We start from the raw sequence: 26,939 nt of genomic DNA, 5'->3' as shown, positions 1-26,939 counted from the left end.
CAATTTTAGTCACCTTTTAAATCAGGTTTCTCTTTAAATTACTATGATATAGAGTGCTAATTCCGATTCTAATAGTTATGTTGTCACATTTAAATTGTATCTATTTCAAAACATAGAAAGGCTATCCATGTCATTGTCTTTAAGTAGTAGAATGTTAATTCAGTGTTATGTTGTCACATGTTATGTATTGCTATCTTGTATTTTATCTATTCCAATAATGTAGAAAGGCTATCCATGTCATTGTCTTTATGTAGTAGAATGTTAATTCAGTGTTATGTTGTCACATGTTATGTATTGTTATCTTGTATTATCTATTCCAATAATGTAGCAAGGCTATCCATGTCATTGTCTTTAAGTAGTAGAATGTTAATTCAGTGTTATGTTGTCACATGTTATGTATTGTTATCTTGTATTTTATCTATTCCAATAATGTAGCAAGGATATCCATGTCATTGTCCTTAAGTAGTAGAATGTTAATTCAGTGTTATGTTGTCACATGTTATGTATTGTTATCTTGTATTCTATCTATTCCAATAATGTAGCAAGGATATCCATGTCATTGTCCTTAAGTAGTCGAACGAATTCTGTGCTCTTTTTAGTGAAAGTATCTTTCATTACTAACTTAAATATTAAAATCCAAACATCATCCGATTCCTTAACCTTCAGGCCACGCAACTGTCCAATTTTTACTTTATCTGCGTTACTTATATTAAGACCAAATCTGATGACCTTTCGTACATCATTCCAGCGTTCAGAGATGATTAATTTCTCAAATCCAGCAAAGGTTGGTATCAACTGCTTGATGCTTTCGTACACACCCTCCATCCTTCCTATTGCAATGATTTCAATGAGAACATCGATATTTGATTGGCTAATGATTCCAGGACCTTCAAGTAACTTAAACAGCTCAAATGGATCATTCCTTCTTTCTATTTCTACAACAGAAATATGTTCACACTTGCAAAGTATAACTTTCAATAGGTTGACTTTTTCTGATTCTTTGAACCACGATGACACTTTGCTAAGCAGTTCCCGATAGTTATCTTCAGATATTTCACCTAAAATAAAAACAAAAGTTTAAATTTATGTTACTAAATCTTTTTTCATGGACTTAAAACGCACAATAAAAGAAGGCTGATGTAACAGATTGGAAATAAGTTCAGCAGCAACATTTTGAACATTCTTTTATACTACCAAACAACAGGATGACTGAAAAATGATTAAAATAAAGCTAGTACAGCAATTAATATAGATAATAAAACAACCAAAAGGTGAACTTGAATGAATAAATTAATCTTTCAACTCATTTTTGTATACTATCTGACTACACTCTGACTGAGCAACAAAATTAAAATTACTGAAATGCGATTTTATAGAGAATTCATACCCAAAATACAAAGACATGACAAAATGATACACTGAAGGTATATTTGTGATGGACAATTAATTCACCTACATCATGCAACAATTTGTAAAAATCTAATTAACTTCAAATGAATAGTTATTCTTTATAAAAGATCATAGTGGTTAATAATAAATTGATGGACAGTGTAATGTTATTACTTTAAAGATGTATTGTCCCTTGAAACACAAAAAAATTAAAATCAAAATATACTAAATTTTTATTGGCCATATCAAAGTAATATTAAAGTTATTCACTTTAAGTCGAAAATTCGAGCCAAAAACAACAATTTTATGTAATTATCAGCTAAATTAATTTGATTACATTTCGTCTGGAAAATAGTCGTGAGCAAAAGTAAACAAAGATTTTAAACCATGAGTATACATTATTCATGATGCTAATTAGGATTGAGAAGGTGATTTCACACAGATCGCGAGGAAGTTTTATGGTTATGCATACAGAGTAGCCAAATAAGCGCATTGCATTATAAGATATGTTTTGATCGAAAACTTTTACTGGAAGTCAAAGTTATTTTTTGAACCAAAAAACGTCTGTATTTCAGTTAAATGATTTTTTTTTCAACAAATTTTTGGTGAAAGTTAATAACTATTATGATACTTCAAAATGACCCACTTTTTTTCAAAATCTTTTTATTTTTATTTTTTTGGAATTTGACAAAGGGACAATACATCTATAAACTGCAACATGTAAATAATTTGGAGGAAATCACTGTTAATTAGTGAGAAACCTCAAATATTAATTATTAGCTTTTTATCTTAAAAAATACTGGCCCTTATTCTTTTCCATTTCATTCTCTGGCCCTGGGTTCACACATTGTACTCTGGCTCAAATTGTTCTCATATAAAAACAACATCTATATATATATAAATGGCAAACATAAAAGTGTATAGGCTATGCACGCCACCGTGTGATGTTCGGCCCATTTCGTAAACCTAATGTTTACTGAATTATGACTTATTAAATTATAAAAAAATTACCTCCGGATCAAAAGGCTATCAAATGTGGAATTTCAAGAGGGCGTCATTCAAGATTATAAAAGCTGAAACCGTTGATAGGTCAGGCACAATTTTCAAGTAAAAGAAAAGTCACATGGTCGTGGATTGCTTCAATTCACTTCCATTTATAGGCTTTATAACTCTATTTCTAAATTTTCCAATATTCCAGAAAACGTTTTAATCATGATTACCATTTTTTATTCTGACGAGCTATAACAGATTGAAATTTACTGTAAAGATGAAAATAAGTGACCCACGTCATTTACATTTTTAGACAAGATGATGTCATAAAAATTAAAATATTTTTAACTCATGCGAAAGATAATTGATAGAAATGGAATACGTATAAGCGAGATGCGCTCTGTTGAATGTGATGAGCAATAACGAAAGAGACAAAAATCCTATATTTAACATTCGTGTGGCCATACGATGACGTCATAACATCCGAGAGGTAATAATTCTGCATGAATTTATATCTACAATTTATCTTCTTACATAATAAGTAAAAAAAATTGGGGGTCACTTTTGATCCTGAAGAGCTATAATAGATTCAAAATTGGCATTATTTTTTTTCAACTAAAACGCGCGCAAATGGTCTAAATCAACGTGTTCGTATGACGTCATTTTAATTTGAAATGATGTCAATCTTTTTTAAAATGACTAAGAAAGACTGTAAAATCATAATTCAAGAGAAAAACACATGATTTTCATGCTCCGTGTGCACCTTACGCGTTAAATTGTTCGCGCGCGTGGGAATTTTTGACATGCTCAAAATGTCATGATCAGTGAAGAAAGTTAATTAGAAATTAATTTTGCGCATTTTAAAATTTTAAATGCGCGTGCGCTCGTAATTTCTTTTGAAACATGCCATTTTAGATCCATAGAAAGTTTGCCCTTGATATGACTTAAATTTTCACCAAAATGACTTTTGGTTTTATAATCTATGACCAATCATTGCAATTCATAAAATCGCGCGTAACTTACGCTGCGCGACTCTAACGTCATATAACGAAGTTTCTTGCACATCTATAGCTACAGGTCCATCTTCAATTCAATTCAATTCAATTCAATTAAAACTTTATTATCCCCATGGGGAAACTCTGTTGGCCTTTTCAAAAGTACAGTACATACAAATATAAAATGGATACAGTACATAAAATATAAAATACGATAAAAAAAGCCATACAAAAAATACATATAAAATCCTAAAAAGTCGATTTAAAATACTACAAAAAATAAAAATCCATAGAAAGTTTGCGCTTGATATGACTTAAATTTTCACCAAGTTTCAATACAAAATGACTTTTGGTTTTTAATCTATGGTCAATCATTGAAATTCATAAAATCGCGCGTAACTTACGCTGCGCGACACGAAATTCGAAAAAAAAAGTTTCTTGCACATCTACAGCTATCTTATGACAAAGTTATGCAATCTTATGTTGACCAGAATTAGAGATACGCTGCGAACAAAATTCCGGGAAAGAAAGAAGAATAAGATAAAAGAAAACTAGATTTGAACTCGTCACTACGGACGAGTTAGGTTATCCGCAGCGCAAACGCCACGTGCACGTCATACGTTAGAATATTGCGCGCAGAAAAACGATTATGCCATTGAAAAAATGTTAGTGCGCTCTTAATTTTGCGTCACGTCAAAGTATATACGTTATACACTGTATTCTGTATACGTACTACATACAGTGCAGAATAGGTGAAAATAAGGGACCCAAGTTATTGACGCTTTTGGACATGACGACGTCATCACAATTAAAAAAATGGTAGATTATGCGAAAGATAATTGATTGGCCTAGACAATATAACAAAATGGGGGGAAATGGAATACGGATAAGTGGAGATGCGCTCTATTAAATTTGATGAGCTATGCGAAAGTGACAAAAATCCTATATTTTATATTCGAGTGGCCATACGATGACGTCACAATGTCCGGTTAGCCATATCGTTGCATGATTTGATATCTACCACTCATCTACTTCCAGAATCTGAAATTTTAAAAATTTTCACCACGGAGTTTAGAATCTATGACATTTTAAAGAAAGGCATAATTTTCACGAATTTTTGAACTTTTTCATCAAAAACACGCGCAAATTTTTCAATTCTACGTGCTCGTATGACGTGATTTTTAGTCCAAATTGTTTGAAAGTTGGTAAATTTACTAGAAAAGGCTGGAAAAACAAAAAACAAACAAAAAAAGATGTTTTTGCGCTACGTGCGCACGCCTGGGAATTTTTGAAATGCTCAAAATGACATGAAACGCGTAGAAAATTGATTAGAAGTTGATTTTTCGTATTTTGAAATTTCAAACGCGCGTGCGCGCGTAACTTTCTGTAGAACATGCCATTTTTAATCCATAGAAAGTTTGCGCTTGATATGACTTAAATTTTCACCAAGTTTCAATACAAAATGACTTTTGGTTTTTAATCTATGGTCAATCATTGAAATTCATAAAATCGCGCGTAACTTACGCTGCGCGACACGAAATTCGAAAAAAAAAGTTTCTTGCACATCTACAGCTATCTTTTGACAAAGTTATACAATCATATGTTTGCCAGAATTAGAGATACGCTGCGAACAAAAATCGTGGAAAGAAAGAAGAAAATAGAAGAAAAAAGAGAAAAAAAAGATCCCGACAATAACAAGGGGTTATCCGCCAAGTGCGGATAACCAAAAAAAAAAAAAAAAAGATCCTGACAATAACAAGGGGTTATCCGCCAAGTGCGGATAACTAATTATATATTCCCTTTGGCTCCAAAATTTAATGGAGTGGTTCTTGACCACATATCTATGTGTATTTTCATGTTGGTAAAGATCTTGCAATAACTTTTTGAGTAATCCTGCTAACAAACAAAAAGACACACGCACGCAATCGACTACATATACCTTTTTGGCGGATGTAACTAAATATTAATGAAACATTGTTTTAATTTTAATTTTGTAGTGCTTACATCAGTTTACAAACTGGAGACTATACCTAAAAGTCCCATTGTATCATCGTATTCGGGATTGTCAATGTTGGACCACCTGTAGTTGATTTAATTTTTAAAAGTCTGATGATTTCCAGTTTATTGATCAGTATATTACGTAATTGATATAAAATGTTACCCGCCTTATAATTTTGTCCCTATGTTAGTTTTCAATTTTTGTCTATCCAATCCAAGTAAGCTTTTGAAATGAAAGTCCTACAGTTAAACAAGTGTTAATCTACATGGAGTAATATATAATTCTTCCATAATCCTTATTACATGTACAGTACATGAACACAGTATTGATAAAAATGTTGAATTTTTAGTCTGATTTGTTTTGCGCATCAAAGTTATACGCATTGTAATTCAGCGGCTACTACTCTAAGGAAACATTTGTTTGTACTGTATAATCATTAATTCAAATAATAATATTTAATTACGGATGTACCACCATTTACTACTCTAAGCTGCGAGAATAATTAACTCTTTTATCATCTATAATGTGTTTCATTGTTTTAGTTATCAACCATCAATCTTAAATACACTAAGTTTTTTTTTTGCATCAGGTTTTGTATGCTGATTGCGATAATTATTACTTCTTTTTCATAACTTTTTATCGTTCATATATTGATTGAGAATGAGAATCAGTAATATTGTTTTTACTATTACATGGGCTGTGCGTTTAAAGCTATTCGCTTACAGTACTGCCCCTTCATATGTTTTCATATTTTTATATTTTATTGTCATTTATAAATTTTAATTTTCTTTTTCAATATGTATGTTATGTTAAAGATATATTGTCCCCCTAAAAAAAAATTGTTTTCACATTTTTTGTTGAATATACCATTTTAATGTCACGTAATAGTTATTCACTTTTGGACAAAAACTGGATTGAAAAAAAAATTATTTACCTGAAAAAATGGAATTTCACAGAAGTGAATAACTTTATTAAAATTGCAAAATGGTCTATTTAGTTTTAAGACATTTATTTACATTTATAAACTGGTATACAGTATTTATATTTTCTACATTAGTTTATAGCATTTCTGCAAATGCTGGTATTTCCTACATTACTGTAGCTGTTAACACTGTACTCTGTTAATCCTATATAATGTTACCAATCAACTAACCTGACAATTTGCTTGTAACCAGAGCTGCGGCAGTTGGTCTATCTACATTTGATGTTCCTGTATCTATGCAGAAGAAATATTTATATTAGTTATAATCAAGAATTTCACTACATTTCAATACATTTTGAGCAGGCATCACTAAAAAGATTGTCATATTTATAGATACACTGGGCCATCCTAGTTATACAGTACATATAGAAATATTTTTATTGTGAACAAGTTACTTACACAAAAGTGAAGACTATAAAGCTACGATTTTGGAACCAATGTTAATACAGTCATTTAAAGAAATGTGTAGCGTCAATTTAAAGGTCTGAAATGGCACTTCTGGTCTTAATTTTATAAGATTTATACAAATATTCTTAACAGTATGTAACAAATTTCAAGCGTTTAGGACTAAGTAAAATGCTCAGAAAGTCGGTAAAATTAGTGGTCAGATAGTAAGGATATACTCAGGTTTGTTATAGTACTAAATACTGAACAACATGTTTTACAATAATGAAATGGCAAAGATACACTCAGGTTATAAATATAAAAATATTTTCCTTATGGTAATTGGTGAATAACAAAATCTATAATACAATCTTGGCTTAACTTACTTCCAAATAGCTGCTTGTATCGTTTAACATTCATGTTACTTCCATGACATGGCAACATCTCATCCTGGAAATCTCCAAGAATTTGCATATGTTTCTTCTCAGATGTCTTACTACAATCACAGGGAATGCATCGATGGAATTTAATGCCCCTTCTACCACCATCTTTAGAATGTTTAAAAGACATCTCAATAGTTGATACAACCTGTAAAAATACAAAACATCTTCAACTAATCTTTTTTTTCATTATCTAGCTTATTCATCATTTTAACATTTATTTTTAAAAAGGGATAATGCACAAACAAATAATAATCAAGATTAAAATTTGAAAATACAGAGGGCATTTAGAGTTGGAGGAATTGAAGTCCCCCTTGCCTTAAATTTTTCCATGGGTCAAATTTGAAAATGTAATCTTGATTGGGGCTGAGGTGGAGAGATGTAGGTTAACAAAAAATGTTGTACACTCCCCAAACACGTTCTGTGAGATTACCATTTCAAGATATTTAGATTTCCAGATTCCTAAAAAATTCACACACCTCAGCCCTAACCATGGTGCCACTGAGGTGGGAGCAGGTTTATAAAAAATATCAATTTTATGCCGACAAGCTGGAATATTTTTAATGAGTACGATTTAGGCCATAACATGTCCATTATTCCTAAAATATTCTCATTTCAGTTAATTTAACATTACACACTCCCAAAAAATATTTATGAGAGTGCCATATCCGGGAATGTGGAGAGGCCATACGTTACAATTCGCTGAATGGGGCTTCAGCTGGTTAGGTCAGTCGTAAAGTTTAAACTCAGCAAGATTTTAAAGGTACATTCTTTGTTGCCTATTTCCTGTTATAGCAAGTGTAGCAATTATTATGCTATTATGCTAGAACCAATCATGTGACTAATTGTGGAAATAACCTGTTAAAATTAATTTATCGTATTTAGTATTAAAAAAGAAAGAAAAAAGTCATAACATACCTGTTTACATGTTGAAGGAGAAGGTTCACATTCTGTGGTAGTAATTGTTTCGCCAAGAGCCTTTCTAACTTTAATTGTAGCCTGAAGATAAACATTTGAAGGTTACATTGAAAGTTTTGGCCTAAACATTTTATCTATGCAAATATAATAGGTTATGTTGCGAATTAGTGTGGTGTTTATTCTAAAATTGATGTATATGCTTTAACCAATTGCATAATAGAAACATTTAACTGCATTTTATTATTTGCATAAAATAACTATATTATCACATATTTCAATGGAACAGAAAAAAAATACTGAAGTCATTTAGACATTGTAAGTTACCTTTAACAAGAACTTGTGGTCATCTTGCTTTGTTACCAATTTGACAAGAGACAAGATAACATTATGATATTGGTCGACGTAGAGCTCTGCATAGTCATTTGATAGTTTGGGGTCATCTCCTGTCTCCTTCTGATATTTTTTAATGAAATCAATCACTAAATATGGAAACAGTATGTCAGGCAGATGTCCACAAAGGTCGTAATATATACTGATAGAATAGTGCCCATCATGCACAGATTTCACTTCACTGGATGGTGACGTCTCAAAAGCAAGTCGCAGAGGCACAAAAAAGGATCGTTCCTGCAATAAGAATGTTTAAATGTGTTAGAATGTGTGAAGATCTCTCCTAATTCTAATCAAATAAAACTTTTTAAAAAATTATTCAGTGTAAAGATTCATATTCAAGACATTTTATTGGTCCACTTAAAACGGAAATTCATTTTGCTTGGAATAATTAAGAAAACAATACAAGAAAAATATTATATCAAATTGCACAAATGCTATAGGTCAATGATAAAATACGGTTAATAGGCCAATGTTAAAATTCAAAACAAAAACTAGATTTGAACTCGTCAAAGTGACAAGATTGGGTTATCCGCGAAAATGCAACATGCACATACGTTAAAATATATGAGCATTGACAATTATTATGCCATCCTATAACATGAATTAAATATGTTTACAGTGCTGAATTGTACCTATTTTGTATCATACAGCATATTACAGTGTACCCATCTTTTAATTCAATTTTTAACACGATGACGTCATCAAATTGACATATAAAGATAACTATTTTAGAAGATAATTATCTAAAAAATTACATTAATACAAATTTGAAGAATTTTGGACACGTAAAAGTAAGATGCGCTTTCTTTTCAACGCAACAAGCATTTACGAAACAGATGAAAATCCAACTTTTTTTAATTCAACTGGCCATATGATGATGCCATCACATCAGATAGACAAAATTTGTATATGAATACATATCTACCCTTTATGTAAAGGGTACATAACAAATCCAATGAAAGCCATTTCCATTTTACAGAACAAAGTGACCTTGAGTCAATACCGTAAAATGTTTAATCAGAACATCCAAGTCGAAAACGAAAAATCAATCCAATGATTGTATAAAAATAGTATCCAAGCTCTGTTGGTACATAATCAAGCAAAACGGCTCATATAGAAACACGATACGGTTACAATCCATACAAAATTTCAGCTTGAAATAGCATAAATATAAAATATCATCAATATACAGACAGCTATACAAACAACATGATATAAAAATACTTGTTAAGTTGCTTTAAAATTGCTACGTTGAAAAACGCTTGTACTAGACCCAAGGAGTGCCCTTGTGCCTATACTGTGTCGGCTGGACTCGTTCAAAATTCCCGGACTATATACTCTAGATTGTGCAGAGAGATTTCATGCCTAGAGAGGTCGAGTGAAACACAACCGCTCCAGTTGATGTAGTTTGCACAATAACAACCAAGTGCGGAAAACCAAATACAGTATAGAGTTATCGTCGAACATTTGAATTATACATAATGAATGCTAATTACAACAAAGGACTTCCTAGTTTGGCTTTTAATGGATCTATTAAAATTGTAATAGTAATGTAACGGATGACATATTGTGTGAAGGTTTTCATGCTGAAATCAATATGTTGATATAAAGATTGCAGTACACCAAATATAAACTCTTGTGGACGATCAAAGTATATTGATCGAAACGTCGAGAAACTCAACAGTTCTTTTCAGAACTTTATATATGTGGTGTACCGCAAACTTTATATCAACCAGTGTAAACATGTTTGCAATCTATTCGGTATTATTATTACTTAGCTTTAATTTCGTACAAAAAACAAGGTCAATACGAAGTTCCCTTTCAGTAAAAAAGAATCTTATCCAACTTAAAGGTGTCACAAAACCAAATTGGCAATGGAATGTATAAAGTGTTAAAAGGTTAAGAAAAAAACCTACTATAGATGTACTTTCCATGCTGGCTTGACTGGTGGAGGCTTTTCTCTCACAAATGAAACCAAATCGAATCATCAGGTCTACAAGGAATTGGAATTTCTCATCATCAATATCATGCTTCTTCCACAATTTCTTTAACAACATCTCATCCAGTATGCCTTTGTTAAGGTTTCTAAAAGCTTCAAGGTACCGAGGTTTCTAAAATAACACATCAAATTATAAAATGAAATGTTTAAAGTAAAAGAGTAGACCTATGATGAAGACATGTTGGTCTTTTAAATAACTCCTATACAATTTGCAGTGATTGATAGCTACACCAATGCTCCTGTGAACAGTAGTGAATTAATACAATGAATAAAATGTCAGATTTTATAGTAAAACACCAAGCAATCTCTAGTTCCAGCTAATATTTAAATTTGTAATAACTAAAGCCCTTTTCTAACATGAGTAGTGACATAATTAGAGATGGCAAGGAAATTCACAGTAAAAGCTCTTTCAAGTAGAGCTGAACAATTTATTTCTGGGAGAGATTGCTCTGTGTGAAAGATATTGAACACAGCCACATCATATTTAAACATTAGAGAAAGACGATTTACAGATTATTATTTGTACACAAATCAACATGGGAATTGTGGATCCAAGTATAACTAAATTAACCAATAAAATACAATTTATAATTTTTTTTTCTGTTTATTTATAAAGAAAATGAATGAGCATTTATGTTCATTATATAAGCCCACTTACTTTAAACTCATCAGGCGTAACCACTGTCACAAATGCTGTAACAAACTGAACAAGACTCATTGGGTCCAACACCACTTGATTCCGTAATAATTCATTATCAGGCAAGTAGATGATGTCACCAAGGTCGTACAGAAAGTTAAGCATAATTAACTGTTGGCTTTCATCACCAATTCCGTTTTGTCTGGCCATTTCTTTAACCTAAAATCAACAAAAAATGCATTAAAAAAAAATTTAAATAAATATAAAAGTGTTGTACCCCACACAATTGGTATGTGTTTCTTCAAAATAACTTTCTCCACACTCAACGTCAAAATACAATACATACCACAAGCCGCATCTGGCTCGAATTTTGTATTAGGAAATGTTGCGAATATTCTATTGTGCATGCCATACTTGAAGTGAGAAGTAAATTTCTAAAAGCATTTCCGAATAACTGATTTCTATTGACAGTGTATCAAAATCAATTATGTTTTAAACATGTTCACCCTCTGCATACTAAGTTTGTCAGACAAGTGTCAATTTTGAAATGAATACAATTGTTATTGAATGCTATTCATCTCTTACTCTATTCATGCATATATGCCAGTTGAAATGAATATAGTTTAAAACTCTTTGAATAAGTATATTGTTTATTTCTGTTATATTTATATTTACTTTTAATTTATGTTTGAGCAAGGAAAGTCTTACATGAATTGAATGAATGAATAATAAATCTAAACCTGAATTAAAAGTTATAAGCCAATGCATATTCAAGATCCAAGATAACTTTATTGTCAAAAAATATATAATTTGAAATTTGTCTTCCTCAAGGCAAAAAACAGCATAAAACATTTAGAATAACTTTAAAAAGTAAAAAAAAATACTCAGTAAACACATTCGTGTTAAAAAATTAAATGTTATAAATTCTGTGTAAGATTGATTATAATTATTATCTTGTGTCATTATACTCAAAAATGCATTGTGGGACGAATGATAATCGGTATTTTGAGGTTCGTATTCTAAGCGGTACTCTAAGTCTACGTCCGGTTTGAATAAGCATAAAAGAAGGCCTGAGCCTTGTGGTGCGCCCATGCTAACTTTGCGTAATTCAGATTGTGTATCACTAATTTTAACATAATGTGGTCTCTCTCTGAAGTAACTTAAGACAAAGCAAAATGTTATTATTGACATTTAATTTATACATGTTATCAATGAGTAGGTGGTGTTGAATACAGTTAAAGTATGGTTAAAGGCACTGGAAAAGTCAATAAAGGTCAACCTGATATAGGATCTTGGTTTGTCTAGGTGTATTGTATAGGATCACAGCATCATCTACACCTATGTTTGGTTTATATGCAAACTGATTAATATTATTTGCGGTAACATCTTTTGACTTTCCCAGTGCTCTTAGTATGATTCGTTCTAGACATTTCATGGGATTTGATGTTAACGCGATGGGACGGTAATCATTGAGGTAAGTAGGAGGTTTATTTTTAGCTTTTGGCAAAGAAGAAATTAGAGAATTTTTCCAAATATTTTGGATCAATCCAGAGTCTATAGTGCATTGATATAGTTTAGTAAAAACTGCCGACAATTGGTGGCTACAGCAATTCAGGACTTTATTACTAATACCATCAGGGCCCATAGATTTTATTTAGATTTAACACCTAAAACCTGCTTAACTAAGTGTTCATCAACATGCAACATGTAAGATTCATGATCTAATAGTTTAACTTTGTTTTCTAGTAACTTAACTTTTGCATTAATACAATCACTAAAGTCATATTTGTCAAATTTACAATAGAATTCATTGAGGTCATTTACAAGTTTAGTTTGTATTACCATTTATATCCTTTTTTTTGTTTACAGTTAAAACCAGTTATGGTTTGCATTGCTTTACATGCTGCTTGGCTATCACAGTTTTTGAATTTCTAATTTCTTTTTGTTTCACGAGACTGTAGACGTTGTTAGTAAAGGCACGCTGTTTTACGCTAAGGCATTAAAATATTGTTAGCAATAGTGTAAGTATGACTTCTTATGTTTAATTGGGATCATGTTGCTGATGCATTGCTTGATGTATTCATTGATGACAGTCACACTAGCATTTATGTCAGTGTTGTCATAGAACACTGACCAGTCAGTACATTAAAAACAGCCGCGTAATGTGTTGATTGCATCTCTTGTTCAGGAGCGGTATTTAATTTATTATTAAAGTATTGCCTGTATTTTGGCAACATACATATTGTGTTATGATTCGAGGCACCTAAAGTGGTACGGGAGTTAGTTGGTTTATTAATGTATTGAACATAGCCCGGATAGTTAAGGTGAAATTTAAACATCACCAAGTACAAGTATAATAGAATTGAATCTGGTGATTTGTTTTCAAGAGCAGACAGTCTTGAATGTGTTGTTAAAGAAAGGTGATTGGCCTTCACAATATTTATTATTGAACAAGTTTTGCTTTCCCTAAAAAAAAAAATTATAATAAAATACCTCTTCTGCAGAACATATCAATTTGTCCTTCCTCAGATTATACATTTCACATCTAAAACGCATCCACTTTAATGGAATAGACCGTTTTAAATGGTTCATAAGATCTTGAATTACTTCTTTCAGATCACTAAAGCTCTTGTCTGTAGTCTCTCTACTGTTTTCAACAGCATAGTATCCAAGTACATGTTTTTCATATGGTTTTCCTTTCAGGGAATCTTTAACTTTCTGTAAAACCACCTCTGCCTGGATTTAAAAAAATTAAACACTACTACATAATATACAAACAAAAGACAATAAAAACAGCACCGTATTTAAACATACAAAAAGAATTGTTAATTTTTCTTTCCAAAAGTTTATTTTAAAACCTTAAAATGCTAACATGTAGTAATATTAATAAAGTCCAAATGTCCTCTTCTATGTTTTATTTTGATCAAGTATATTCTTTATATATTTCAAATTTGACAATCACTTGTTTTATGTCATGTCAACTTAATTTGCACAAAAAGCTAAATTACATTTGGTGGATTTAAAGCTGTGTAAATTGATTGATTATTAGTCCTACAGTTTCAATGTACTATACCCACTGTGGTACATGTGCCCAAGACAAATATTTTAAGCTTTGTATTAACTGTAAACACAAACCTATTCTAGATTATTACTAACCTCTTTATTTTGTTCTTCTTCTGTATCTCCCAGACTTGCCTTGTGTGTGCCAACAACAAGGATAGCAGGTAAATTTACTTCCTTCTCATTATTCTCTCCCAATATACGACTATGGGAATAAACTGACAGGATCGAAGACAGTAAAAACTGACGATTTGTCCAATGATGTTCACGTTCTTGCTGTAAAAAATAATTTAATTTCAAATAATAAAAATCTATAAGAAATTGTATATTATTTTAGTACCAAATAAAAATCGTATAATTTCAACTTTATGTTATTATATACATATATACATATAAACATTACAGGCACAGAATAAATTCTAAACCACCCGGTGATATACTGAAATTGAATTAATTAATTTGAAATGATAAGATGAGGAAATCTGCGAGAATGAGAAAAAATCTTCCCAACCGAGACTCGAACCCGGAACCTTCTGCTTTAACCATTAGACCACTGGGGCTTTCATGGTATTGTTCAAACTTGATTGGATAGCGACTCTTTAACATTCTTGGCGTGGTACGGTGGAACAGCACTAGTCTATAATATATATATATAAAACTAAGTATGACATTCTTTGACACAGCTACATTGCAATGCAATGAAAGCATTTTACTTTTAACCAATGAATGAGATTGTCAACAACATCTAATCTAATCTAATACCCCTGAAATACTTACCCCATTGGGATCTATTACTAATGCAGGATCATCGAGGTCTTTACTCAAATCAAAGACAGCAACATAAACTGCCTCTGATGTCACAAAGATCTGCATACAAAATAAAAACAATTATTTATAAACTATTTGACAAGGATAGTAAAGCCTACTGATGTAATAGAATGCAGTGTTTTCTAAAATCAATAAATATATCCAGAACATATAGAGCGCATATCATCAAAGAAATACTTATCTCTTAAAACAGCAATATAGAAATAATGTGAATAGAATACAAATATATTAGAATAAAGAAAAGTAAACTTTATAAATAGTTAAGAGTTCTAAATAGAGAAAAAGCTCTTCAAATTCACTTCACATGTAGTGAGAGAAGTCTATGGATAGCTTGCAAAACTTATAGATTGGGTGTGTGAAGAGATACACAGAGGTTTGTTGGGTAATCTGTTAACATTAAGATAGGTGGAAGGCCTAAACAACAATCTTTACAGTGGGCATGTTCCCACCTATCTACACACAGCAGAATCCTATCCATGTGATACAGATAAGATACTGCCATAATTAGGCATTAAAACTGTTAATACACAAACAATAGACCATACAAACATACAAAATGTCCAAAACTTACCTGATGTATTCCTTGATAGATTAACTGTCCCCCGTGATCCCAAATGTTAAAAGTTTCCAAAGGAGACTGTTTTACTTCTTGTTTTGAAAAAATTTCCTGAATAATATATTTATCCAACGATTGTTGAACATTCAATGATGCATCTTCAGTTCCTTTATTAATCAACGGGAAAAATGTGTAAAAAATATTGTTTACAAATCAAATAGACTAAATATATGTAAAAAGATAATAGACATTGAATATATCATCATTATCATCTCTACAACTATTATAATTTGTCTAAATCTTACTATTATCAATGACATCTTCTCTGTGGTAATTTTCTGTTGTCATTATCTTTATCATTATATCTTTACGTTCATTTTTTTGGTTGTGTTTCGTGGTCTCACCCTAATTTTTGGTTTTTGTTTTTAACATTATTGCACTTAAATGACAATTTGAATAATAGTGATCTACCTCTTTCTCATTTCAGTAAAATATTACACATGATATTTATATAAGATAAAAAATAAATTTATAATGCACTTATATACTGTAGCAACAATATTTCAGTAAATCACTTTTTCTACAATTAAAATGTTTAAAAGATAAAACTAATTAAACCTAAAATAACAAGAAAAGATGTAAAAAGTTATTAAATGGCTCTTCTTTGGGTAGAAAGGCTATCTTGATTCATTGTAGTAAACACTTTCACTGTTAATTTTATCAACTTTATTATTATTATTTGTGAATCATCATTTTTATCATTCACTAATTCTATTATTATTCACTCAGCATGTTCCATTATTTTATACTTGCACAATTAACGTATTAAGAATTTAAGTTAATTACACACTTACCTTCTGCAGTTGATTTCTTGCTAACCTGATGCACAAGAAATAAAAATAACAAATATTATATAAATAACATAGAGGTAAATGTTTTACTTTCTGAACCATTCATATCAGTGTAATGTTATATACCATGTTAAAAGTAAGTATATAAATTCGAAGGCAAATTACTGTCAATGGTTATCATTGGCTGGATCTTAATAGAATAAGGAAAAGTTAAACACTGTTCTTTCGCCAGGGCTATAATGTTAAAAGTATAATAGATTTAATTCCTCATTTTAAACAGTATACAAGTAATGAATTTGTGAGTTGAAAGAAAGATGGATTATTCTTTTTGAGGAGGTAGAGTAGATTTAAATAGAACAGTCAACAAATGCTATATTGTAGTACTCACATCTTTAGCTTTTGCAGGTGTTTCAGTATTCACCTCTAAAATTTGATTAAATACAAAATAAAGTATAAGAAAATCATAATTTATCTATTAGATGAACTGAGTTAACTTGACATTGTATAGCTGTTAGAAAAATAAAATGAACTTACCACTATTTGTGGTGGTTTTGCTGTTTGTGGTAGTTTTGAACTAAAAAACATACATTTAGTTTATCAAAATGTACATGAATATTTATTTCTAAATCAATTTGTAAATCACCAAACTCAATAAACTGATTAGAGAAAAACTTACCTTTTGACGAAAATTTTTTTTCCCCCAATTTATACCAGGAAATGTTATTCCTTTGTACTTTCTGTCTCTCTTACTTGGGCGTGACTTTTCCTGGCAAGAAATAAAAATGTGAATCTGTAAAGTAATTAAGATTTAAAGCAATGTCACTGGTAAAGGCTTCTATACAAATATGAAATGCTATGCTCTAATTATTAATATAATTTAGAAGATAACCATTATACGGAAGTTTTGGACTTCCCAACTTAGAAATATTGGAAGATTTTATAAAAGCATGTCCACACTATAGAGGGGTGCTATAATATTTACTTACAAAAAAAATACATCCAATCCAAGAACACTTATTATTTATAATAGTAAACATGGCAAACTTATTACTTCACTTATTAAACAATCCATGAATATCTTACGTTCAGTTTATTTCTAGAGTAGTAACATTTTTAGTCGCGTGGAAGCGACTCTATAGTTCACTATGTCGGTCGGTCGGTCTGTCTGTCGGTCCGGTATCACTATGCGTTTTATCGCTTTATGACCTTATCTTGATATCAGTTTAATCTAGCTAAATCAATTTTTCACAGAATATTCCTTATGGCCAGGAATCGATGTGGTTATGATTTCACGGTGCGCAATAAAAAATTACGCGGTCTACGCACGATTTAACGAAATCACGTTTGTAATCATATCTTAACAACCATGAATCACAATTAAATAAAATTTGGTACTCATAAATTTCAGGGCATAAATCATCATATGGCAATACAATTACGTGCGTAGCGCATGTAACGCATGCGTACGCGCGCCTAAAATTTTCACAATTTATTTTCGATAAAATAAGAGTACGTTTCAGGCAATTTTAAGCGTTTACAAAATTGCCATGAGTGCGCAGATTTTTGCGCGCGCACTGCGCGTTAAATGTTATTGCGCACTCTTTTTGCCCGATTTCTGTTTTCTTGACTTACTTTTCAACTCGAAATTACGTTATACGAGCACGTCAAAAGTGACAGGCTACGCACGTGTAAATTAAAAAAATATAAATGTTTTTAAACATTTCAACATTTTTAAACATGTTCAGTAATTTCGGTCAGTATAGTTCACTATGTCGGTCGGTCCGTCTGTCTGTCTGTCGGTCTGTTTGTCTGTCGGTCCGGTATCACTATGCATTGTAACACGCGACTTAATGGCTGTTGGCCTTGTTTTTAACAACTTTGGATATTTTGTTGGTTAATCCAAAATAAATTGTATTTTAGGGAGAGAGTTGGGAGGTCTGATGTCTTTTGAAAGCAACTTTTATATTAACAACAATTTCATTAAAGATGTATTGTCCCACAAAAAAACATGAAAGATGAAAAAAAAAAATGAAAAAATAAATAAATTGGTCACTTATAAAATGACAAAATAAATGGTTACATTCAAGCAAAAACCCACTGACTAGCAGCCAATTTTACTATTTTTTTGCTTTAAATTACTACAATCTAACCCCCTCGTCGGGGAGCCTAGAATGTAGGCTAAAGCAAAAACGAATTATGTCAATTTTTCATATGTTCACCAATTTTTAAATTTACAAGTAACCCTCTGTACCGTGGGGCATCTAAAATAAATATTTCATACATTACTAAACAAAAAAACATGCCATTTTGTTATAGTGTGTACACACCTTTTGTTATAGTGTGTACACACCTTTTGTCATAGTGTGTACACACCTTTTGTTATAGTGTGTACACACCTTTGTTATAGTGTGTACACACCTTTTGTTATAGTGTGTACACACCTTTTGTTATAGTGTGTACACACCTTTTGTTATAGTGTGTACACACCTTTTGTTATAGTGTGTACACACCTTTTGTTATAGTGTGTACACACCTTTTGTTATAGTGTGTACACACCTTTTGTTATAGTGTGAACACACCTTTTGTTATAGTGTGTACACACCTTTTGTTATAGTGTGTACATACCTTTTGTTATAGTGTGTACACACCTTTTGTTACAATTGTCACAAAATACAAAAATTATTATTATTATTATTAATTATTGAGAAAATCGTTATGCAATAATGTCAAAGGTAAAAAATGATATTTCCTGTCAAATTTCAAAAATATGTTTCATTAAAGCTAATATAAATATGGATATTCTGAACAATTTAAGATAAAAATAAAATCTTTATGACCAGGGGTTACCAAGATATGACCCTTATGTAAAAACAAGGTCAAAGGTCAAAAGTGGCATTTATGGCCATTTTGAACGAAAACTTTTCATTATAGTACATAGAAATGTGCATATTCTGAACAATTTAAGACCAAAATCAGACCTCTATGATCAGTCTTTGTCAAGTACCGTCTATATTTATGATTTTGATAAATCCAAGATGGCCACCAAAATGGCCCCCAAAAGACCCCATGGGACAATATTTCGTCTTGGGAACATCAAAAAATGTTAATTATATATATTCAGGATTACAAAAATGTACATTAAAAAAATACATCATGGGGGTGCACGGTAACCCCTCCTTCCTACCCTACTAATGTTTATGAGGGGCATTTATACCAAATGATGTTAATGGGGTAGGGGAGTTAATATTTGAGGTGGGGTTTTTGATTAGTTTATGCAAAGCAGGGCATTTACGGTAGCCACACTTACACCATAATTGTTCATTGTATTTGGTCTTCCTTTTGGTAAATCTGTGTTTTCAAAATGTTCTATTTCTTCTTTAAATGAATTACAAAACTCTTCAGTAAATATTGGAAAAGAGTAAATACGCTCTCCTACATAAAAAAAAAACAGTTAAATGTGAAACATAAAACGTAATTACAGTAAATATGCAAGTTTTTGAATGCCATTTTGAGTTATAGAACATCCATTGTTCACAAAATAACAATGCAAAAACATGTAATTTTGCCATTTTTTGTGTGCTTAACTTTTCCTTTAATGTGTTTGAAATATGCCTTTTCGTCAAATAGTTTTAATCATATAGGAAAGCTTGCTCTTACTAGTGTATAGCTTTGATTTTTATCTTTTTCGATTACTGTTCCATGGCAGAATGAGCTTCACAATGTACAGTTATTTAAGTTAGACTCCTTTACTAATTTTTTATAGAATTTGATTACAATAGGTCAACTATCAACAAACCTTTTTCAGTACTCATGAGTTTTATCAAACTTTGCATTGATGCATTTTTCTGCTTGCTATGTTCAACCAACTTCAGAAATTTTAGGCTCAGAAATGAAATCTATAACAATCTCAACGAGAAAATATAATACCATAAAGAAGTAAAACTTTCCAACTATTTCAAATATTTTTAGTCAAGATATTTAACTAAACATATAACTAAAGGGGAAGTTGTCCTTGTCAGTTGTAGTAGTCAAGCTAAACATTTGTTGTAATAGTTGGTCTTTACAAAATCAGACATGCATTCATAGTTGTATTCCATCAGCAAGGTGTAGTTAACAGGTAAAATATTTATTTCATTTTTTTAACTACTTAATTCCATACCTGTAGTTTGTATATCTCTTGATTGAGTGGTGTGTAATATTTTAAAATTGTCTCTTTTCTCTTTAAATAATCTCGGCCAAGTGATTTTCTACGTTCTACTTCTGTTTTAACCTGAAATGAATTGTTAGTGAGATAACATTGTGTTTAATGGTATGAAATAAAATAAAGAAAATATAGTTTTGCATTTGAATGTCCCACTATGAGGAAAATTGTCTGCATGAGCCAAATTTTGTTTTATTCCTAGAAGAGTTTATTGACAAAAAAGGAAAATTGTCTGCTAGACAGGTACCGTATCCTGCTACACATGTACCGTATTCTGATACACAGGTACCGTATTCTGCTACACATGTACCGTATTCTGATACACAGGTACCGTATTCTGCTACAACACACATATGAACTGTATTTTGCTACTTGTACCATTATCAGCCAGATAACTTAACATAATTACATAAATTAAAACATCAATTACTTACGACTCTCAGAACGTCTGTGAATCCTTCTTCATTGTCACACCCTTTGTTTTTAATAATCTACAAAATAATACACAAACAATTCACATTTTATTATTAATATTATATGTACTATACAGTAGCTCCAATTTGAAGCTTGTTTCTCTCTATTTCCCATTCACATTTAAATTACATACCATATAATTATGTACTCACTCAGTGCTTAAACGGAGCACTTATAGCCTGGGTGCAGTACAAATTTTGCGGGAAAAAAGTATAGGAAAATTTTTTTCTTTTTTTTCTGATAGAGTATACCATATAGAATGTCAGAAAAAAAATCCCCATCCCAGGGTCTTGGGGAAAATTTTTTACGGCACTTTTAAATTTTGGCCTATATAACACACACAAATGCCTATTAACACACACAAATACCTATATATAGGGGATAGGGAAAACCAATTCACGTTTTTTTTAACTTGGAGTTGTGTTACGATTATTAAAATTAGCTGAGGCTTACTTTAATAACTACTTCTCATAGTAGTTGATAAATCGAGTCCATAACAATGACATCATCATGCCAGAATCCAATATGGCGTCCAATTTGGCGGAAAAAACAGGGTATTGCTGAACCCCCGCAAACCCCTGGAAACCTCCAAAATAACATAGCAAACCCCCACCGAACCAACATAAAAGTGATTGAATCATGTAGTGTACGACCCACTGGGTATATCCATGAAAAAAAAAAAATTAAATTTCTACTGTTAACTACTTATTTTTGGGGCAAAACATCATTTTTTGGTCAAAAATGATTGCTAAACCCTGCAAACCTCCAAAAAAACATAGCAAACCCCACCGAACCAACATAATAAAAGTGATTGAATCATGTATTGTACGACCCACTGGGTATATCCATGTTTTAAAAAAATAAAATTTCTACTGTTAACTACTTATTTTTGGGGTAAAACATCATTTTCTGGTAAAAAATGATTGCTAATTTTTAACCAAAAAATGACGTTTTATCCCAAAAATAAGTAGTTAACAGTAGAAATTTTAATTTTTTTTTACATGGACATACCCAGTGTGGTGTACACTCCATGATTCAATCACTTTTATGTCGGTTCGGTGGGGTTTTCTATGTTTTTTTGGAGGTTTCCAGGGGTTTGCGGGGGTTTAGCAATACCCTGTTTTTCCCGCCAAATCGGACGCCATATTGGATTCTGGCATGATGATGTCATCGTATCGACTTGATTCATCAACTACTATGAGAAGTAGTTATTAAAGTAAGCCTCTACTAATTTTAATCATTAAAACACAACTGCAAGTAACAAAAACTGTTAATTGATTTTCCCTATCCCCTATATATAGGTATTTGTGTATGTTAATAGGAATTTGTGTGTGTTATATAGGCCAAAATTTAAAAGTGCCATAAAAAATTTTCCCCAAGACCCTGGAATGGGGATTTTTTTTCTGACATTCTATATGGTATACTCTATTAGAAAAACAAAAAAAAAATTTTCCTATACTTTTTTCCCGCAAATGTGTATAATAATTGTTCTGCACCCAGGCTATTATGGAAACTACAGTACTACCGTACTGTACCATCATAATGCATAATTTGTTAATTTTGACCTGTGCATGTAAATTATAAAAATACTGCATACCCTAGACTAAGGCCTATATCATAAATTCATATATGTAAAGTTTTCAGAATGACTACAGCGGAAAAAATCTAATTTCCAAAATAAAGGCCTAGGTCTAGGGTAGGGTTAGTTTAGACAGGCCTAGGCCTACTAGTTCTACTGGGATATGACCGGTTGGGCCGCCGACAAGTTGAGCCGCCGGTGATTTCTATGAAACGCCCAGTGCATGCGTCTTTTACGACATTTCGCATAGTGATTAGGATGGTGTCCTAGTACATAAGTTCATGGTCTTGGTTTATTGTGTCATGAAAATAAATAATATATAATTACATAGGCCTATCACAATTAACACAGCAAAGGAAAGTAGTAATATTTAATTGTTTTTAATCTTTCGAGGAAAAAATTCAGTGCACTCATAATTTTTCTCGCGTGTAGGCCTACCACGTACTAATTAATAGAGTATTAACACTTTTCGAATGAGGTTAAATAAATATTATTTTTTATTTACTAATCTTTTAATATCATATTTTATTGAATTTTAAAATGTTAATACACAAAATATTTTACTAAAAAGCGTGATTTTATGTACCGTATATTTCGGTGTATAAGTCGCACCTGTGTATAAGACGCACCCCCAACTGAGAGTAAAATATCGGTATTTTTTATATCGTCGATGTATAAGACGCACCTTATATTTCATCAAAACAATGTTTTTTTAAATTGTAATCAATATTATTGTAATAATATATTTTGTTATATCTACAACGGCGTCCTTTATTTAGGTTTTTTCTTACCTAGGAGGCTCGGCCGCGCCCAGCCTCAACAAGTTCTTTCTAACTTGTTATTCATGAGTTTCGCCGCAACATCGAGTGCATGACCGTGTGTGTAACACGCACGTGTGTGGGCTAGCCTCGCTCGATCTTTTCGAGAGGGCGCACGTTTTCACGGACAATCGTATTCGATTAGTATCTATGTATCCGAGAAGTGTGTACGCTAGGTCCATGCTATAATCGGTTCTAGGACACCTACCCCCTAGACAGTTACCCCCCGGATGTTTACCACCCGGACAACTACCCCCTTAGGACAACTACCCCCCGGACAATTACCCCCCGGACAACTACCCCCTTAGGACAACTACCCCCTTAGGATAACAACCCCCCGGACAACTACCCCCCGGACAACTACCCCCTTAGGACAACTACCCCCTTAGGACAACTACCCCCCGGTCAACTACCCCCCGGTCAACTACCCCCCGGTCAACTACCCCCCATCCCCCCAATCTAAAAGTAGACAAATATATAGGACCGGTTTCTGTAAAAATGAAATCATCTGTTTTTAACGGGTGTTTCGAAACTAGAGACCCGAGACCAGAGACCTGACACGACCCAATACGAAAAGGGAGACCTATATTTGGGTCTCCCTTTTCGTATATTAGGGTCTCCCTTTTCGTTCTGGTCTCTTTTTTCGTATATTTGGGTCTCCCATTTCGTATATTTGGGTCTCCCTTTTCGTATATTTGGTCTCCCTTTTCGTATATTTAGGTCTCCCTTTTCGTATATTAGGGTCTCCCTTTTCGTATAGTGGGGTCTCCCTTTTCGTATAGTGGGGTCTCCCTTTTCGTACGTGGGTCTCCCTTTTCGTATATTTAGGTCTCCCTTTTCGTATTGGGTCTCGGGTCTCATGGTCTCTGGTCTCGGGTCTCTAGTTTCGAAACACCCGTTTTTAACCGATTATTCTGTTTAACAGCACGCCAGGCCCTAGATTTGCTAGATTTAAAGTACCGTATTTATTGAAAAAAACGGCCTGGGCTGTTTATTGTTTAGGTGGTTTTTAGGTGGACATTTATTGGAAGAAAGTTGTTTATTCAATGGGAGGGGGTATAATCTAATGGAAATAGACGCCGATTATTCCATATGATGTGTCATGAGAGTGACATGGTCACCGTTTATTTGAGGGAAATTTATTTAAAGATCGCCGTTTATTCGGTGAGTGAACATTGAGGTCAAATATCAAAAGTGATATTATTCTTCAAGTGTACAAAAATACAAATGACAAATTTGAGACAAAAATTAATTCTTTTAAGACCAGTGGTTATCGAAGCATTGTCCTGACGCAAAAATTATTATTATTATTAGCGAACCCAGTTTTTACAGTAAATACAGGGAGTACTATATAATACGTTCGACTATCCTATGATCATGTGACAATCTTCAGTTTATACCAGGCTATATTTATGTTCAATCTTTTACTTTTGTTTACAATAATGAATAGTAATTCGTCAAAGTAAGAATTAAAATATAGTTATTAATTCCTATTATACGCTGTTGCAGAGGTCAGGTTGTTGAATGGTCTGGGTGTTAGTTGTCCGTCCGGGGGGTAGTTGTTCTAAAGGGATAGTTTTCTGGGTGGTAGTTGTCCAGGGGTTAGTTGTCCTACGGAGGTAGTTGTCCTAAAAGATTATTTGCCCTCGGAGTATTGTCCAGGTCCAGGAGGTAGTTGTCCTACGGGGAGTATTGTGTCAGAGGCAGTTGTCCGCGGGGTAATAAGATTATGATAATATAATTTCTAATTTGATACGATTAACCAAAAAGGAATTACAGTGATACGGGTTACTGGTGGTACTGAGCTATTATTGTTTTTTTTTATCATGTATATAAATATATTGTATAATCCGGGTTGTAAAATGAAAACAAACAAATGAAATGTTGTCCAGGGGTTAGTTGTCCTACGGAGGTAGTTGTCCTAAAAGATTATTTGCCCTCGGAGTATTGTCCAGGAAGTAGTTGTCCTACGGGGAGTATTGTGTCAGAGGTAGTTGTCCGCGGGGTAATTACCCGGGGAGGAGGGGGTAATTGTCCGGGGGGTAATTGTCCGGGGGGTAATTGTCCGGGGGGTAATTGTTCCTAGGGGGTAATTGTCCGGGGGGTAGTTGTCCTAAGGGGGTAGTTGTCCTAAGGGGGTAGTTGTCCGGGGGGTGTTTGTCCGGGGGGTAGTTGTCCTAAAGGGGTAGTTGTCCTAAGGGGGTAGTGGTCCAGGTGGTGGTTGTCCGGGGGGTAGTTTTCCGGGGGGTAAATGTCCAGGGGGTGAATATCCGGATACGGCTATAATCACCTGGAGAATATACTAGTCGAATACCGTACACCATGTGCCACCAAAAGAAGGGCTTGCGCTTGGGGTACGGCGATCGTGCGTATAACTACTGTATAAATAAATACTATTCCAATCGTACGACGTAAACGTTTACAAATGAAATTTTATCGGAGCGCCATAATGAAAAAATCTTTTCATCATATTTAGTATAACATCATGCTAAATTGACTTGAAAACTAGGCCTAGGCAGAAGCAGGTTGCCGTTACGTTAGTTTAGTTACTGTAGCTAGGCCTAGCCTACTCAGGCCTAGCAAACGAGGTGACGATAGCCTAGGCCTATGTAGGCCTACGTGTACAATCTGTGTGGTGAGGCATTTATGTTCGGTGTATAAGACGCACCCTTAATTTAGAGGTCAAATTTGCGTGTCAAAAGTGCGACTTATACACCGAAATATACGGTAATTATTTTACCGAAAAATGGAGTAGGCCTAGGCCTAGGGTAGTTCATACAACTGCCGACTGAGTGAGGGGCAACATGTTTACGTCATTTTTGGCTAAAAACGATCACTTTCGGTGATGTTTTATATTTTGGAATCTACAAGCCAGATTTTCATAATTATTTCTTTAATTATAATATTTAATAATATATATACTAAAAACCATGATATATAAACGTTTGAATGTACATCGTTATCCCATGGAGAAATAACTAACTTATTTCTCCATCATGGTTATCCCTAACATAAATTGAAAGAGCACCGGCGAAAGTTAGCATTTGGCGTTCCATAGAAAATAACGTTTTTCTGGCGGCGGCTCAACTTGTCGGCGGCTCAACTTGGCCTAATCCGTTCTACTTAACTAGGACCAGACCAGGTTCTGCTGTCTAGCTAGGCCTCTAGCACAAAGAAGATTTGGCAGCAACAGGTTTTACCGGTTTCCAAATATCAGCAAATATTTTATCATCTATATACGTCACATGCAGTTTAAACTTAGGTAAAAATATGTTATGGGTGTAGTAACAGCTACAAACATATCTTGTTGATTGATTGATCGCAAAAATCATAGCAAAAAACATGTGTAATTAAATAGCTGTTGTTTATTTTAAGGTCACCGAGTCATAACAGAGAGGGCGGTACACAGTGGTTTTTTTTTATTTTTTTATTAGATACTTTATTATAAA

At 32.7% G+C, this 26,939-nt stretch overlaps 1 protein-coding gene across 1 annotated transcript; it reads right to left on the bottom strand.

The window, feature by feature from the left end:
- Positions 1–525: 525 nt before the first annotated feature.
- LOC140044176 (uncharacterized) lies at positions 526–26,930 on the bottom strand. Its single transcript, XM_072088653.1, has 20 exons — positions 26,691–26,930; positions 21,054–21,110; positions 20,578–20,688; positions 20,215–20,314; positions 19,726–19,850; positions 17,095–17,184; positions 16,953–16,992; positions 16,807–16,841; positions 16,422–16,446; positions 15,583–15,734; positions 14,961–15,050; positions 14,280–14,459; positions 13,617–13,859; positions 11,145–11,342; positions 10,287–10,598; positions 8,422–8,721; positions 8,098–8,178; positions 7,126–7,327; positions 6,527–6,589; positions 526–1,058 (listed from the first exon to the last, which is right to left on the bottom strand). The coding sequence occupies exons 1-20, from the start codon at positions 26,832–26,834 to the stop codon at positions 526–528; spliced, it is 3,081 nt and encodes a 1,026-aa protein (XP_071944754.1). The 5' UTR covers positions 26,835–26,930.
- Between the last annotated feature and the right edge of the window lie 9 nt (positions 26,931–26,939).

The sequence above is a fragment of the Antedon mediterranea genome, chromosome 3 (assembly GCF_964355755.1).
Source record: "Antedon mediterranea chromosome 3, ecAntMedi1.1, whole genome shotgun sequence".
NCBI lineage: Eukaryota > Metazoa > Echinodermata > Crinoidea > Comatulida > Antedonidae > Antedon > Antedon mediterranea.
This window is presented reverse-complemented; position numbering and strand designations above follow the sequence as displayed.

Coding starts and splice junctions, on each gene's coding strand:
- LOC140044176 (XM_072088653.1), bottom strand. CDS start 26,834: ATGTTTTTTGCTATGATTTTTGCGATCAATCAATCAACAAGATATGTT. Junction 20,689..21,053: donor TCACAGACGTTCTGAGAGTC/GTAAGTAATTGA, acceptor AATTCATTTCAG/GTTAAAACAGAAGTAGAACG. Junction 20,315..20,577: donor AAGAGATATACAAACTACAG/GTATGGAATTAA, acceptor AGATTGTTATAG/ATTTCATTTCTGAGCCTAAA.